Source organism: Aphidius gifuensis, linkage group LG6 (assembly GCF_014905175.1).
Source record: "Aphidius gifuensis isolate YNYX2018 linkage group LG6, ASM1490517v1, whole genome shotgun sequence".
NCBI classification, from domain to species: domain Eukaryota; kingdom Metazoa; phylum Arthropoda; class Insecta; order Hymenoptera; family Braconidae; genus Aphidius; species Aphidius gifuensis.
Window position 1 is genome coordinate 3177369 of NC_057793.1, and position 19647 is coordinate 3197015.

Here is a 19647-nt window from a genome sequence, read left to right on the forward strand (position 1 = left end):
TTATTGGCAGTATTTAAAGTCTATTTATTGTCGTAAATGGTGATAGTGAACCCCAGGGGGTGGTCAGAACTTGAAATCATTATAGATTCTTGCTCGTTAAGGTGATATCGATTAGATATACTTTATCTATCACGTTCCGCTAGAGTCATTCATAATATATACAAGGTGTCATTTCTCAATTGCGCTTTCATATATGCGTACACGAACGTAAATAATTTACATACATACGCATAAATATGTGCGTGCGTAATTATGTACAGTGCATTTGCAAATACACGCATACATGCACATATTGTTCACAAATATGCGTGTTGCAAGTTGTAGTGTATAATATTTATTTGAAATCACATAAACTTTCATTGAAATGTATCTATATTTTTTCTCTTTGGCTCTTTGAATCTTTTGCTCTTGCTTCCCTAAGTGTCAGCTTTTTTTTAAAAAAAAAAATATATTTTCTTTTTTCAAGTCTTTCTCAGTCTTCTTCTTCTTCTTTTTCTTCTGCTTACTCCACTCGGGATATACAACTCGTGCACGCCTACACACGTTCTATAGTTGCAACATCCACACTTATATACACGGCTGTTCAGTCAAGCGCGTGCCTCCACGCGACCAACCACTACCAAAACCACTGGCTTCAGTATTCACTCACTCAACAACTCGAGTCTAAGCGAGTAGCTAAATAAAATGCGCGCGAGTTCATGCTAACATATACATGTACATTTTAACACGAGGTTTATAACATTAAAAAAAAAAAACAACACACAGTTACACCTAGTGTCTTCCAAATCACAGTTAATGCATTTATAAAGTCACCAATAATTATATTATTTTTCTTTTCATTGGAATAACGTGTAATGTATCAATTAATTTTGCTGACATCCTAATCGACCAGTGCGATCAACACTATAATTTTCAATATGGATAATGTGTTTATGTGGTAATTGTGTATTATTTATTATCGTAAAGTGCAAAATAAATAAATAAATTAACGTATTGGTTGGCTATATAGATGCTTATTTTAAAGAAAAATGAAAAAAGAATATATAAAAAAATAAAAATAAATAATCTTCTTGATGGTGTCTTGTGAAAGATTCCAATCAGTCTACGAGATTTTACGACTTTTGTGGTTTTCTCAGGGTTAGGTTTTTTTTATTTTTTATATTTTTACATGGTAAACCGTCACATATTGTTCACTCGCATCTTGTTTATTAGTAGTATTGCTACATGTACCATATAAGGTGATACAAATCTTGAAATTTTAATTTCAATACTATTGGATATGCGTGAGTGAGTGTGTGTTGTAGTTGAAGAGAAAGAACAAAAGTGAAATAAAAATAAAAAAAAATACCAAAATTTCTCACTTTATAGCGGAATCGCGGTGAAAGTTATAATTGCAGTCTTCAAAAAGTGTCACCTCACTAAAGTAATTTTAAAAATATCAAGTTCTGGATGATAAGCATCAAAACTTGTTGACACATATCATTTAATAATTTTTTTTAAAAAATATAAAAGCATCAATTTTGAATGGATGATCAGTTCCACTTGTTCAAAGCAAAAATAAAATATTACTCGATGATTCGTTACGTGAAGTGATTATATATTGAATATAAAATGTGCTGAATATTTTCAGTTTAAATCTTGTAGTTTTTGAATTAGTTATAGATGTCAGTTATGCTTTGATTTTAGTGCGGTAAATTTATAAATTTAAATATACAGTGATAAAAGGGAAGTAAAAATAAAAAAAATAAAAATACACAAGTGCTAGTGGTGGTGAGTAAGTGGTTGTTGAAAAAATTGATTGAATCGACAGTTGTTAAGACCGATTGAAACGAGTGGATTGGAAATCAGTGGCTTGTGAGAAGAAACGTTGCTAGCGTGTGGGTTGAGGTGCGGCGCCAACCTGTTGCTCAAGACAGACACGGACTTGTTTTCATTTAGAAGTGTCTATAATGTCCATTTTCATATCAGCAACGTTCATCGAAAAATTATAATATATAGTTAACAACACCAACAACACCAACAACAACAACAACAACAACAACAGCATCAACTGAAAATTATAATAAAGTATGCATCCAAGTTGTCGTTGTGTGCATCACTCACCAGAGTCATCAACATCAAGAACAAAAACAACAACAGAAATAAGAATAAGATAGAAAAGCAAAGGCTTATTTTCAGCCCTAAGATTTTTTACTGTTGGTATATGCCTCGAGTGGTTAAAACTCTCAAGTTCATATTTATTTGAAAGAACGTCTTCTTCCAAGTAACGGAGTGCGTTGTACCACTTCAGACACACTTTACTCATTACTCAACATCATTTTTATATTTATTTATTATTTATTTATTTTTTTTTTTTCCATTTAAAATTTAAACAAAAAGTTACATATATGACACGAAAAAAGAAAGATAATAAATTTAAAAAAATGGCAATTTTTACACGTATTTTTTTGATATGCCTTTGTGGTATACTTTTAGTTAATGTAACTTATTCAACAACAAGAGAAATGCTTGAATGTCGAGCAAATATAACAGCATTAATTAAAAATGATACATTATTTTTAAATAAAATTCATCAATCTGATTATATATTTACTGGTAAAATTAAAGATTATGAAAATAATGTTATACATGTGAGAGTTAAAAGATCCATCAAGGGTAATCTTAATGAGACCATTAATATTATTCTCAATGATACTTGTGGATCATATGTTAGAAGAAGTTATACTGGAATTTTTATGGCTAAACGTGATTACACTTTTTATAATCATACTCATATTGAAAAATATGTCATGCATTTTGGGCCTGTACCATTGACAATTGCAAATTTGGATAGACTTAATGCTGCTGTTCAAGGTAAGATTTTTAAATCATTTTTATTATTTCAAGAGATTGTATGATGTATTGAAAATTCTTGTTAATGTATTTTTTTTTTTCTTTTTTTAATTTACAAGTGCGTATTCAAGAGTTTTCTAATTAAGCGTGAGAAATAATTTTACAAAGTCTACCAAGCAACATTTATTTATCTAGCCATGTTGAAAAATATGATTAAAATTTTTTTTCCAAAGTAATGAAAAAAAAAAATTATAAGATAAATATTAACAATGTTTTTTTTGTTAATGATTTATTATATATTTCAAAATGAAATTCCAGAATTTAAATGTGTATACTTTGAAGGATATTTTGTATCTTAAAGAGACTACCTGCGACACCTGGTTCCATGTGTCTCACCAGATCCTTCAGTTGTATATCGCCCACTCGTTACGTTTTATATTATTCATATACATACAGGTATAATATTATATGCAAAATGCACCAACGCGTTCTTGTATTTTTTTCCACAGTACTCACAAGTTTTAAAATCTCTTTTTTTTTTACATTTTATATATGTATTTTTCTTTCTCTTTCTCTCTGCGGAGTGTTTGTTTTGTGTTGGTTTTTCTGGTAAGTTGAACATGCGGCATTTGTGAATTGTGATACTGTGCGTGGTATATCCGTAGCTAAAATTTAACTCTTGTGCGTTTATGTTGTCTCTGATTCGAGTTGTCACTGAGAGAGCACAGATTGCACACACGTGGACATAATAGCCAAGTGCGTGGTGTATACCATCTACCCACGCAAAAAAAAAGAAAAAATTGCATTTTTTTTTCTTTCTAAATAATACTTTTCTCCCTGACACTGCGTATATATTTATATATGATTTTCTATGTTGTTCTGTTGACGCCAACACAACAAGAAAATATGCTAAAAAATTCAAATAACCAGGTGTGTTTATATGCGTGTGACTTTATCATTTTTATATTCAATTCCATTTCATTTTTTTTTTTTTATATTTTACATACATGTAGAATAGTATTATCAGGGTGATATTTTGTTATTTATTTTTTTTGACACCTTACGATATAAAAATACACAGACACAGTGATATTTTGAGACAAGGTAATTATCATTGCTTTCACGATATCAAGTTTTGGTTTAAAAAAATATATGATCTTAACCATACCGATAAGTATTGATAAGTTAAAAAAAAAAAAAATTAAAAAATAAATTCACGGAGGGGCAAAGTTTTGCAATTGGATTGAAAAAGAGTGGGCGCAAATCGTAATACACTGGTATGTTTATATCAAGGGTGAGGAGGGAAGTTGTTCTCCTCCTTTAAAAAGAATTCTGTAACTTGTAATCCCTATTGAAAAGATATCTGTATAAATTAATTCTTCGTATATATATATATCAGATATATAATATAAAGTAATGGCATTACAAAAGCCCTCTTACTGATTTGAAATCATGATTCTAGCGTGTCCAACAACATCAGTTAAATATATAATATAATTTTATTTTTTTATTGTTCCATTTGCTCTTTCCACTAAATTCCAATGTCGACTTTTATTAGAGATATATCGTTCGCGAATAACACACATGAATTTGAGTTGTTTGATATGGCGAATTGTTGCTTGTGAATAGTCAACATATATTGAACATCATATTGACAAATCGTTTTCACTTTGAATCTGGTTCGATCGCTGTTTATTTTAAACTGGATATTTATCTAACCATCTATCATAAATATTTTCTGGTTATTCATTTACGTTGACACACTCGGTAGATTTAAATTTTGCCTTTTGATTATTTATTTATATTTATTTTCAATAATATACGCATTAGTTTTGAAGTAGTATAATTGTAATTTACAACAGAGAAAATATATATTCATGCGGTACTTTCGTCATTTGACTGCTCTACATGGAGGTTCAGTTCCCTACTGTGGTCAATGTGGCACCACAGGGGTAGCCAACAAGATTGCTTGGTTCTTGTCATGGATTATTTCTGGTAGACGTATATACTCTGTTGTTTTGTATCCAGGGGGGCATTGTACACACTCATGACTATTTTAATTTTTTTTGGCAATTAATTTTGCTATATTTTTTGACTTATTTATTTTTCTAAAATCTTTTTTTCTTATTTTTTAAATCAAATTAATTGACTTGACGCTTGACTTGTTTAATCCAACTAGTCTGCTCTAGTTAATTTATATTTTTTTAGTATCAAAATAGATTATATATTATATAGGCTACAGTTTTTTTTAGAAAACTGTTTTGTTGTTATTGGTTAAAGAATATCTTAATGTCTATATAAATAGAGAATAAATAAAAATAAAAGAAACATGAAAAAGTTCTTGTCAATTTCATGAAACAAAAGAGTAATAAAAATAATTTTGCATTATTGCTTATATGTGAATTGTACTTGTCAGTAAATAAAAGCTTTTAACACCCTATTCACTCATCGTGCAACATGCATAGATGCAGTATATACACCATATAGTCAAAGTGAATGTCATCATCTCATGACCGCATTATTACACCACTGTCGACTATTTCTGTTAATCTCTCTTGGGAGTGGCAATAAAAATTCTCTGAGGGCTTAAGAATATCTCTAAACTTTTTATGTTTATTTATAATAGTGACAACTAGTGTTTTTCTATTGGAAATAAAACATGTTGTAAATATATATTTAAATTAATATCATCTCCATACGATGAAAAATAATATAAACTGGATGAATTTTCTTTTTTTTTTTCTTCTTATATTTAAATTTAGCTGGACTATTTATTAATAGATATTTAATTAATTTTAATTTAACAACAGCTGTAAATATTGAATGACAATTTTTATGAATATATATTTAGTAAATATGTGAATTTTTTAATTTAATGAAAATCGATCAATTTATTCACTTTCAAGGCGTTTGGGCGCCTCCATTAATTTCAACCCATGTCGCGATATTTACAGGGGTGCTTCGTCAATCTTTTTCTCATAATTTTTTTTTTTATATTTATTTTTTTTATTCATGTTTGACCGTTGCATCAATTAGTCTCTTCGACCGGTCTCAAGTTCTCTCTGCCCTCATCATGTAGTCCAAGCTGTTGCCTCATTTGGATCGAGACCTGTTGCTTACCATGAACATTATTTTTCAAAATAAAAAAAATCAAAATAATAATCTATAAACAACTACTGAACTTGTAATTTTTTTTTTTTTTTATTTCTATTAATATTGTTTATTTATTCATGCATGTTCACTAGTGGTATTCCAATTTTCATATACTAATTTATATAAAATTATAAAATTACAAAATAAATATTAAAATAAGACAATTGTTTGGTTAAATTATTTCTTGTTGATTATTGAATCATGCGGTTTGTTAAAGCATAAATTGAGTGGCCACTAATTTTAATTTTCACCTTTTATATTTTTTTGATACTCGTAAAGATGTTATTACTGTTATTATATATGAGTGAGTTACTTTGTGGATATATTATTGTCGTCATTATACGTTAATGCACTCACGAATCGGTCAAGATGCCTTTATTCTTTTAAAATTATTTCTTGCCTCATTATTATTATTATTATTATCGGTTTAAACATCATAAATCGCTGCTAGTTGAGTCCATAATGGATAATGGATTTGTTAAAAATAATTTTTGTTAATAATATACAACTTTCTTTCACGTAAATTAGTGTCAGTATTTTAATTTATATTTTTCATATTTTGATATTTTAATATTGATATATGCATTGAGAGTTGTTTGGTTTGGTTTTTTTTTATTTTTGATGGTGATAGCTATGTGGGATCATCGTTATCTTCATCACCCTCGGCGACAGTTACATTTAAGCCTACTCGTTAACGATGATTTTGATGAATTTAGTTGATTTTAATTAGACTCGTTGATCGATATTTTCACATCTTGCATACCAATATACTCCGTTACAATTTTATTTTTTTTCTTTTATTGGTTTTTTAATATTCATATGTCCTTCATGAAGTGGTAAATAAGAATCATAAAAAGTAAAATAATAATCATTATAATAAAACAAAAAAAAAAGATGAATAAAAATAATTAAAAAAAAAAAAGCATTGAAGAGTTGTATGCCTCGGGGACAAAGTCATAAAATACCAAGCGTAACAGCTTTCAATTATGAGTCTTCTACCGCGTATGAGCACTGTATATATATGTCTGGATTTAACAATAATAATAATCATAAAATATAAAATAATAATAATAAATGAATGTACACATGGTAAATATAAGTTAAGGAAGAAAAGTAAATCGAAAAATTCACGCGTTCTTTTGCTTTGAAATGACATAAATTCATGTTCAAGCGAGTTCATTTGTAATCTTTGAGTCAAAATTAAATTTTAAAAATAAAAAATTATCAAAAGACATAATATATATATGACATATTTTCATTTACAACATTGTCATGCTTGTTTTGATGGCAGTCTTGCAACTGGTATTTTATTTTTTTTTGTTTTCAATTTTTGAGTTATGATATGAGTACGTGTAATTTTAAAAAAATGATGCAGTTGAAGTATAACTCATACAAATATAACATTAACATTAACAATAAATATTCATATAAACATTCTTCATTATTATTGTAAATTTTAATTTTTTTCCTTTTATTGATTTGAGATTTTCTAACGAAAAAAAAATATATATATTGAATGTAAAATGACTGCCTGTATAACTCCCGGATACATGGATAGCTATCAGCATTGAAAAATTTATAAAAAAAAAAAAAATGAAATCCAGTTCCATATAAAGGTTGAGAAATATAATATCTTGTTCCATGTTACATATTCAAAAATTAAAAAGACCATGATTTTCGAGAGTTGTAACTTGAGATTATAATAAATATAGTGGTATTAATTTATACACAAGTCGTTTGAATGTCGAATGAATATTACATGACGTTTGGCTATCAATCCCAGGCTGAAATGAAAAAAAAAAAAAAAAAAAAAAATTAAATAAACAACACCGGTCCTTTATGCTCATTAGTGACTAATCGCGAGCAGCATGAACCCATAAGGGTACACATGGCACTTGACGACTCAAATTTATCATAACAAATCTTTGACATTCAAAAATGAAAAGAAAAAAAAAAAAGATTTAAAACCATAGATATCTTTATTAGACCAATTATTTTAAGCTCTTGATATTTTTATTTTTTTATTTTTCAAAAGTCAATTGACCATGAGGTATACGCGCAGTTGTTAAATTTTTAGAGCTGAGTTTATAAAAATTGGGAGTCGATCGTGGGATGAATACAAGAATAGATGTTTTATCGTGATAAAACCGGCTGAGAATGTTTTTTTTTATTTTATTATTTTTCTTTTAATTTTATTTATTTATATTATTTTTTTTACTTCGACATATATTTCAAGAAAGTCAAAGAAGGAAACAAGCACTTTTAAAAAACACTTTTGGGCGGCTTTAAAGTCGGTATAAGGGCGGCCAGTTCATTTGAATTAAACGCCTTTTGGTTTGTTGGTCCACACATACATACACCAAGGCACACATCATGTTTTTATGCCTACCCATAATTTATGGAATATAAATTTCAAGTAAAATCAACCCTGGGAATACACTCTGCCACACCCGATAAACGCCCTTTATGAGTCTATATAAAATATCGGTTTTTCCATCTTTTGAAAATTGAATAAATATTGTTAATAAATAATTACCTTAATATACTCACAAGATAAATCAAAATTTTGTCAAGTATTTTTATATTTTTTTTTTTCTTCTTTTTCAATAACTTTCAGGTGATTTTTTTTTTTAGCTTATTTATTTTTTTTGTTCATTTATTTATTTATTTATTTGAAAGGAAAAAAAAATATGTTTTTGGTAAAATTAAAAAGCATTAAATATATTTTTTTTTTTTCTACATTTAAAGAAGCTCATTTAAATATATTTTTTTTTTTTTTAGAGTGTAATTTATGATATGTGTTTTTAAAAATCTCAAACAACCCCTAACAAAATTTTACTCACATCAAAAAATTCACGGTGGCTTTTGCAATTTCAACACTTAAAAAATCCTAATTTTTATTTGCTCTTAATTTTTCTTTTTCATGTTCTCTCATGTATTTTTTTTATTTTTTCATCTATGATTATTAAGCAAGAATTCTCGCACTGCTTTTTTAAACAATTTTTTTTTTCTTTTATTTCGATTCATTATATTTGCATCTTTACTAATTATCTCTACACATGTTCATCAAAGAACTATGTATATTTTTTTTTTTCTTTTTTCATAGACTATATGCAGGGTATTTTTTTTTCTTGTTTTTAATTCTTTTGTGAATGCCAGAATCGTGATTAGTGTGATTAAATTTTACGGTGTTTCTTTGGTCCACCCACATCTCTCTCTCTCCAATTTCCAATAACACTGTATATTCAATTTAAACGTTAATTACATTCTCCAGTGTATTGCTTTTGTCCCATCGTTGTATCGATACTTTCCTTGGATGTGGGACGTTTATTGTCTTCATCGATATAAACACACATTTTTTCTTTTATTCATGCCACACCTCCGCGTAGATACACTCGGTGGTCCACCCCCTTTTTTCCATAATACTCTTGCATATATAAAAAATATTATATAAAATTATTTAACACTCATTTATTTATTTTTTTATAATATTTTTATTCCTACATTATTTGCAGGCGTATATATTTATAATTTAAAAACAAAAAAAAACAAAAATTCATATATCATCAATTTCGAAAAAAAAAAAAATATCATCTCCGTTGAAATTATTGAATAAAAATAATAATAAAATAAATGAAAAATTAATTCCTTAAAAAATATACAGCTTATTAAAATATAAAAATAAAAAAATCATTTTCAAATATATAAATATATTATTTTTATATTATATAGTTTGTTGGCATATGATAATGAAGATGAAATGCAAAAAATATATTTATATATCTACCTAAGAATTTTAAATATTATTTCTGTTCCAAGCATGTTTGACTAACAGGCTCTGGACCTTTTTTTTTTTAAATATTATTCATTTATTTATTTTTTTTCATCAACTTCACTCATCACGTTTACAAATATGATTTTAAAAACGACAAATGTATACTAGACCAGTTTAAAATTATTTAGACATGTCGTAATCCGATTAATCTCTCTATCTTCATGTACACTTAATGATGTCTCCAATATTGCCTTGTTGTATATATATATATATATTATTTATTTATTTATTTTTTATATATATTTTTTCTCTCGCCTGATTCTGGTGTAGCACGTGTGTGGGCGGTCAATGTACACAACCAGTAAAATCACTGTGTGTGCGAGAGAATCGTCATGGGTCATTACAAATTCATCGTAAATTTTGTATTAGACCTCAAATGAATGAATATATATGTATACACACACGTTGATTATACTTTCACATTGTAACGTGTCTTTCAATATGGTCCCTGAATCAGTTTTATATGTCCGAGTCTGATCGTCAACCTCTTGGGTGGTACATTTCATCGTTTTTTTTTTTCTTCTATATGGTCCATTCAAATTTGTATATATTTTTTTAATGCTAGAATGTCTCATTTTAAATGCTCACACAAGTCAAAATAATACGACCACAAAAATTTTAAAATGACGGTACATGATCATATTAAATTTATATATAGAAAAATAAATATATTTTTTATTCAAAAATTAAAGTTATTTCAATTTTTAAATATTAAACTGTTTATAGAGTATTATAAAAAATATTTATTGCCTTCTGAATTTCTCATTATCATTGTTATGTTTATTTTAAAAAATTTTGTTTATTTTTATTTTTACAAATGTATGATTGATGATGGCAATAAAAATAATTCACATGTCAAGCACAATATGATAATTTAAAATGTCGTCAGAGCCCTTATACCGTATGCCTTTTTTATCTTCGATGGAAATGACGTGGCAAATTCAGAATATCTTGCATTTGTTTATGAGTATGACTGACATACATGTATTTATTTTGTTAAACATTTTTTAAACAACCAAGTTGAGAGAGACATGTTAGTAACTGAAAGATCGATCTCAGAAGTATGCATGATGTTTTCATTTTTTTTATACACATCTTGTTTTATATTACCATAGTTTAATATTATAATTATTTTTTTACATTAAAATAATATTAACTTGGCAATATATATAGATTAAACTGATATTTTTGCACCACTTTTCTTGTCTCTGTAAATTTCAACGAAAATAAAATGTTGAAACAATAATGGCACTGATAATAAGCTCGCATAAAATTAAATGTCCAAAGTATTGATACTCGAACAAAGCGAAAAACAATTATAATAAAAATAAATGAAATTTAAAATAAAAGAAACAACAGTATGTTGTAAATAAAAAAGAGCAATACACCATTTGTACAAGATATTTATTTATTTTTTTTTTGTTAAGTACACGCGGTTTATTTCAAAAGCCACAAGTTGGAATGCAAATGTAAATTTTTGTGTCATCATACATTACGATGTAGTATATTTTTTATTTTTTTATTTTGGCATATGAGAATAATTGTTGGAGCAATCAATATATAAGTATCGGTAAAATAATAAATTTTTTATTTATTTTTAATTTTAAATATGAGCCAGAAGAAATATTATTCATATATATTTTTTAACAACAAGAGATATTTATCGCGTGAGGAGGTATGTGAGATATATAAGAAAATATTGCGGTAGCAAGAGAAACAGAAGCTGGCATGTAGATCATATTAATACCAGCCTTGTGGCCGACAAGGGTACTAGGTGCGATCGATAACCATCAACGGGGTATGTGCTATCGATCGATAGATCGGTGTGGTATACAGCTTCAAGTCTCACACGTGTATTCAACAAATAAATAAAAAGTAATAAATGGAAAAAAAATATTACGATATACGCTCAGTCACAGATAATATAATACTGATACTCAATTCAGGATGAGTTTGAATGTGTTGGCAAAATGCCTGAGGGTAAATTGAGAAGGCGGCGCTCACTGCAATAAGATCGAAATCAGCTAAAAAAAAAAGTGTGTGGGTGTGGTGGGGGAGGTTCTTACATCTTGCTGAAGGTCAAAAGGTGCTAGTGGACTTTATGAGTAAACATTGAAATAATAATTTACATTGCAACATTTGACCATTAGTGCTAGAATAAATGATCAAATGTATAATGCAATTTTCATTTTTATCGCACATTATATGTAGATGATCACGCATTGAATTTTTTTTTATTTTATTTATTGTTGTTATTATTATTTGATGATTAATCATGTGGTTCTGTCAGGGTACATTGTATATCGGCTGACGTGCCATTGATCTTGTATATAGAGTCATAAAAACTGTGACGATCCAATGCACTGTAACAAATTGGAAAACAAACAAAGCCAAATATCGCTATTAAAAATCACAGCGTGCAGTATTGTTGTTATTATTATTTTAGGGCTTTTATTTTTACCACTAGAAATGCAATAATTTATTAGGTATGTGTGTCAGATTATTAGCATCTCAGAGGGAGGCCAGGAATCTTGCGATAATTGCCAAATATTTTGATGACTCATACTTCTGTCGAATGAAATAATCATTTATTTTTTTTTCATTTTTCTTTAGGACATTGAAAGTTTTTTTTTCTTCAAATATAAAAATCAATTTCTTAGAAATAATATTATACAGAAGATATCTCTTAAATGTAAAAATCATAAATGGGTTTATCTAAATTTCCAAAAGCGGTGTTAATGGAAGGTAATATAATTTAAAAAAAAAAAACTACTACTCGATTAACTTATTGAAAAGATAATATCTCTATTGATAATATCAGTAAAATTTTAAAATAATATAGTTATGTTTTCTGACAGATCAAGATTTTCAATGATTGATTTGTTTGATACTTATTTTATATTGAAAAACGCTTTGCAATCAGAGTGCAATAATTTGCAAAACTGGTGTGTGATATAATATATTTTAAGTGGCACTTGTCAATTTAGCCTGAAGTAAATTTAAAAATGAAAAAAAAAAAAATAATATTTATATAAATGTATAAATGTGCCGGAAGTTTAAATGGATCCTTCAAGTTGGAAGATCGATTTGCAATGTCTTGCGGGTACTAACTTGTTTTTAAACTATATTATGGATTAATGTGCAACCCCGTGGTTAGCTTATCATTCTTGGACAACGCCAACTGTGTTCCACATTAAACGATAAGCTGCCCAATAGACGTGGCATTATCACAGCGGTATGATCGTTTGAAGCCAGAACACATATTATATATGTTGATATATATTTTACATTCAGGTGTTCACTTGTTGTATTTCTTTTTCAATTTATTATTACTATTATTATTTATTCATTTCAATTTTTTAAATTAAAAATTATAAAAATTATATTTCATATCGTCTTGCTGGCGCCGTGTCTCGAGTGATTATACAAGAATTATTTGTCTGGTTATATAGAATTTTATCGATGATTATATATTACTAAAGTTGGCTTCAATGAAAACGGTTGCTTACAACGCGTGAACACATACTGTGCTTTTATAGATTGTATACAAATTTGAGTATTAAATATTGAACATTACAATAATTATAAATTTCTTTGAATAATTAAAACACATTGGAGAAAAAATAGATAAACTTTTGATATTTTTAATAGTTGAAATTAATTTTTAAAACTTTTAGAATACTTGTATTTTGTTGTCGTTTAAATATATTAGAATAATAATTTTATTAAAATATTATTTAGAAATAAAAATCTAGCAAATTATAAAATTAAAAAAAATAAATAAATTAAATTTTAATTAGCTGTTAATTTTTAAAACTTTTGAGATACTCTTATTTAGTTTCTGTGCAAATAATAGAAGCAAAATTTCATGAAATTTTTGTTTAGAAATATTTTTTTTTTAAAAATATGACCTGCAGTGAAAACTCCTGAGTTTTGTTTGCAGGTCACGGACAATATAAAATTGCAAAAAAAAAAAAAAAATAAAAATAATTGAAATTAAATTCTGTAACTTGCAGAATAATTTTATCCTAGTGTTTTTTAAATATTAAAATCATCGTATGTCATGAGAAATATTAAATTCCTTCAGAAGCTTAAAGCACAATTTAAAAATGCAAAAAAAATAAAAATACTTTGTATACAACACTATAAAATTTTTATACTTTCATAATTTAAAAATCAAACTATTATTAATTATCATTATAATAAAAAATATAAACTACATTTTCATGATTGTCAACACTAGATTTAGATAATTATAAATTTATAAATTATAAATATATGTATGTACATATTTTTATTTATTTTCTGTTCATTTAAATATTCAATTAAATGATACTTGATTAAATTTAAACATTCGCTAATTATATCGTACCTATGAAGTCAAGAGATTTGTCCCACAAGTTGCTAATACATTCTAATGAGGCGTGACAGTAATGCCCGCGTGAATCTGAGCGCGGATTCTTTGATGCTACAACATATGTAAGCAGAGAAATTAATTGACCCGAACCATGAAATAGTTTCTTTTTCATCATGTATATCCGGCATTATAATAAATGTTTCCCTTTTTTTTTCTTGTAATTTCTATCTAATTAATACAATTTTGTTTTGATATTTTTTTAGTCAATAGCAGTATTTATTTTTCATCTTAGAAAGTTCAAAATGCGTTGCTATGTTTGCACTCATTCATCGTCAATGATTAATCTTATCATTCAAAAAAAAAAAAAAATTCTTTTGCTGATAATTATAAGAAAAAATTTACAAGATGCAAATGAGAATTATTTTGAGCCCAGTTAGCATCGTTGAATGCACGCGTTACCAAACGAAAAAAAAAAATGAAAATACAAAAAAAAATTGTTGAAACGTTTCACGCTACCCAGTGTGATTTTATCGCAGATCAAGGCACACCTTAATCACCATTCTCGTCATCAAAAATATTAGAGAAATGTTGATGATCGTTTTATATATTTTTTTAATTTGATAATTGTAAGGTTAATCAATATACATCCAACAGGTATAATTACTTTCAAAACATTTCAAGTATATGATAGAAAAATGAATTTAAAAAAAATAAAATTACCCGCCTCTTTTCGTCTAGCCACTTGTGTGTATAAAAATCTTTTTTTTTTTAAAATACTTTGTTGGTTTAATTTGCCGGCTACCGTCTAGTAAAATTTCATTTTAAATAAACAATTAATCATTATTACAATAATTATTAACTCGTTGATGTTTAGCATATATCCGTCTGTCAAAGATTCAATATACAAGCTGTAAAAAAAATTTTAAAAAATAATTTTCATTAATAAAAAATGATGATTCGCGCGACAGCTTATCTTCATACCTCTATGTAAATGAGAAACAATATAATTAACCGTGGCGAAAAATTTTAATGCTCATGTGTGTGTCTTTATTTTCGTATACGATACATAATTTTTATTTTTTTATTTTTATACATTCTCATGTTCCAAATGGAACGTCTTGAATATGCAATCAAATTCGTCCCCTTGCCATTTATTTAATAACAATAATTACAAATAATTTACCACTTCATCGTCAATCATTATATACATCATATTATTTATACAATTTTTTTTTATTTTTCATCAAAAAAAGCTATCCCAAGAATACCTAACACAAACAATTTTATTATAACTGCCCAATATGAAATTTTAAAATATCATATTTTATAAAAAAGAAAAAACATTAAAATAAATATATATATTAAAAGTACGAATAAAATTTTATTAAAAATTTTTATAATGTATAAATAAAAAAATGTGTATTGCTAAAATAGAAAAAATAAAAAAAAAAGTTGTGTATGTGTCATGGCAAAATGCCAGTGAATTTAACACGACAGTTTTGATAAAAATCTCTATGAAGCAACTAAGCATGAATGTGTTTTACATGGCTTCTTGATGATTACCGTGTCCCGTTTGTTTTCTTTTGCGGCACATTTTATTTATCAAGCTTCTGTAAATATATACACATTATTATTTTTCATTATACAATATTTTTTTAGTTAATGAGAAGTTTGATAAACCATTGACAAAAAAAAAAAGTAACATGGACCATTAAAATAAATTATATACGGTTATATGATTATCGTTTTTTACTTTTTTTCATAATATTTTTGATGATTTCTCGGATACGTATATTGTCCATGAATTGATAGACATATAATTTCGAATTTGATGAAAATATTTTCAACAGTAGCTCAAAACAAATTCAAACATTTGTAATGACTTTTTGAACTCATCGATGTATAAAAAATTTATTGGTAAAAGTTTGCCAGTACATTTATTTGAAAAATTAAAAAAAAAACCAAATACACATTGATTTACTTTGAGTGTAACATAAAGTAAAAGTTCAATGAAAAATAAAATGGTTGAAAAAGTTATTTTTCAATTCATCAGTCAGTTTGTTGAAGCATATTTTATAAATATTTTTTTTTGTAAATTTCATTTGTATTTGTAAAATTTGATGAACTGATAATTTTAAAAATGAAAAGAATTGAATAAAAAAAAAAATTAAATAACAAAAAAATAATTATACTGACGTGCAAACTAATGGAACTGGTTTTCGCACGTGTACCATAAAAATTCACATTGAGAACGTCAATGAGTAATAGGCACTCGAGTATTATTTTTTCTTGGCTTTAGTTTAATTTATACTTTATTACATTTATTATTTTTATTTTTTTGATAAAATGAAACTATGAAGGAAGCACCCATTGATAAGTAATACGACATAATTGAATACTCAGTCTAGGTTTAAACAAAAAAATAAAATAAAAAAAATTAATTCCTTCAACAGTAATGTGTATACGCCTTTGGCATAATATAATTTGCGTTAAATTGATGAAAAATATAATGATGATAAGCAATGTGTCAAAATAAATATGATAAAATTTATAAAATATTCTTTTTAATTGGGTTTAAAATATATAAAGTCAATGATATTCACGCAGCCAGGTGAAATAGATGATAATAAAGATATGATTTAATTCAAGTGCTTTGATGAGTTTTGCTTGCGGCATGTCGCTTTTAACACCAAATGATGTCTTCATTAGCCAAGAATTTCATATCAACTTGACCCTTATTTTTTTATCTCTCTTTACCTCCTATTGAGTAAATTTTTAAAACATTTAAAAGCATTTTTTAACTCGAAAATTTCTTGTAAAATCTAATCATTTTGAAATTATTTGTTGATAATATTTGCGTAGGTTTTTTTGACGATTTTTAAATAAAATAAATTTGTTAATATTGATAAATAAATAACATAAAAAATATACAAGTTTTTACTATCAGTAAATATATGTATCGTAAAGTGCAATTGCAAATATCATATCATAATAAATTTATTTTATACACAAATATAATTTTTTATATATTTTTCATTTATAAATAATATGAATATTGATATCTCAAGTGATCCTTAAATTGATCCATTTAATTATTTTGTACTTTATTTAAAAATTAAAATCATTTATAAATATATTTAATATAAAATATTATTAATAATAAAAGAAGAGACCACCAGAGATCAGTATTTGCAATTTATATTAATAACAAGTTGTGATTTTTTTAAACTGTTAATTAACATGGAAATTGTTTGGTTCATTGGACTAAATTAAATTTTTGTTGATAAGTAAAATTATATAAATTAAAATTATCTTTAGCCACTGAGGTTATACTCATACATTATAATTGGTTGAACGCATTAGAGTAACGCAGCGTGGCTTTCATGGGTGTCATTACTCTCATGAGCATTAAAGTGGCATAAAATTGCAAGCGGAAAAGGACCACACCTGATGGTGTCTTGTCGAGATATAGTAAATGCACTATGCAATTTTATTTTTTTCCCATTTTTATTTCTTTCAATTTATATTTTTATTTTTAATTTCCGTTATAGAAAAAGTGGCTGCAGGATCATTGGATCAATTCACGCGCTATGGAATTTTATTGTACATATTATCGATAAATCATTTTTATATTCACATATTATATGCAAAATAAAAAAATTAAATAAATAAATATCAAGGAAGCAATCCTGACTCATCTTAGGACACATATCTGTCCACCTACGTTGATCACTTACTTCAGAGTATCCATTTAGAATTTTTATAATATATTTAAACTTTTTTTTTTTTTTATGATAAGAAAGTTTTATATTTATTATTGTCATGATTATTATTTTTTTATTGGGGAAACATATGAGCTGTGATGAAAGATGCTATCGTTTATTTTGTTTGCACATATATTTTATAAAAAAATTCAACCAAGCTGAATTGATCTATGGAGAAGGCTTGCTTTATGGCTGATCATGCGGCAAATTAGGAGATTTTTTAAAAAATCAATAGATCATTTTTAAAACAAATAGTAGAAACTGGTTATTACCGTTAATTGACTATTGACACAAAACATCTCTTTTAATTTTTAAATATAAATTTACAGATATACATTTGATGATGAGAAAATAAAAAAAAAAAAAAGTATAAATAATTTTTTTGGGAGTTCAACCTCCCACAAAAAATGGAGAAATAAATAAACCATAAATATTTAAAAACCATAAATTTAATATCATATAAAAATATAAATATATTTTTTTAAATAAATTCAGAGAATCAGAGCTCGTGTTTCAGTTTTCGGTTGAATTGTATTTTAATCTCCGAGCTTGTAATAATTTATTTTTTATCATTGTGAAAGCAATCCATTTGAGACTATCAAAAAATCCGAGTATATATGCAGATCAAAATTTTAAGAGATGCATACTTTGCCCTTTAAAAGCGTAGGTGTATAAGTAACCAAAAAAAAAATGTTCATTTTAAATAAAAAATAAAGCAAAGACTAATCTTTTGATATCGTGAAATGATACAGTCATAGTATTCATATTTAGCTCGTAAAACTTTATCCAAGATAACTTTCCAATCGAATGAAATAAAAAAATAAAATAAAAAAAAACCACATCATAAAATAAATCAAAAAAGGCAAATATTTTTTAACAATAATCAACAGGACAAATTTCTTATCTTTATCGTTCGAAACTTATCCCATGTCCGTTACGGTGAATGCTGTTTTTGGCACTTGTTTATCACTCTATCATGTATTTAATCTTTTGTGAGTTGTATTTTTAGCATACTTTCTTGTTATTAAAATTTTTTTTCAATACAACATGTGAAACAGCAATTGAACAACTAACGGAGGCTGATATTTATATGACTCGTTGTTTCATGCCACTGTTTGATTCAAATGTGTGAAATCTGATAATCATTATCATCATCATGAAGTTATTACTATCAATATTTAATGTTAAATATTTTTATTATTTATTTTCAAAAAACAATAACATCATAAATCATAAAATATCAATAATCTAAGTGTACTTAATATTCCCGGCTTGCCTTTTGAATATTTAATGTATCTTTGTTTTTTTTTTTTTTTTTTTTACACAGAGATATATATCATTTTGAATAAAATTTCCCTCGTGAATTTTCCCATCGATTTATCAAAATATTTTGAATGAATGAGACAGGCTGTGTATGCAATTTAAAAAATACGTGTTATAGTATTTGTCATTATATTTTTTTATATTTTATTTGAGGCAACAAGAGAGAACATCTGAAAAAATGTTCAATCTCTCATGTTTGTTTTCTATTGAAATGCCAAAGTTTGAATTTACAACACAACAAGCTATGATGAAGGGTGAAAATTTATGACACCTCTAAAATGTTTGGTAAAATTTGTTTGTCAAAAATCAAATCGAAACTTGCGGCGTGTTGCAACACTTGGGAATTGTAAATTAACTTGAATAAATAATTTTTTTTTTTTTTT

General features: G+C 26.4%; 1 protein-coding gene across 1 annotated transcript in view; it reads left to right on the forward strand.

Annotated features, from left to right (window-relative positions):
• The first annotated feature begins 585 nt into the window (after positions 1-585).
• The window catches only part of LOC122858881 (agrin-like), a 159315-nt gene continuing 140253 nt past the window's right edge, over positions 586-19647 (forward strand). The window contains exon 1 of the mRNA XM_044162098.1: positions 586-2853. Coding sequence (XP_044018033.1) covers positions 2388-2853 — 466 coding nt within the window. The 5' untranslated portion in view covers positions 586-2387. The remainder of the gene's footprint in view (positions 2854-19647) is intronic.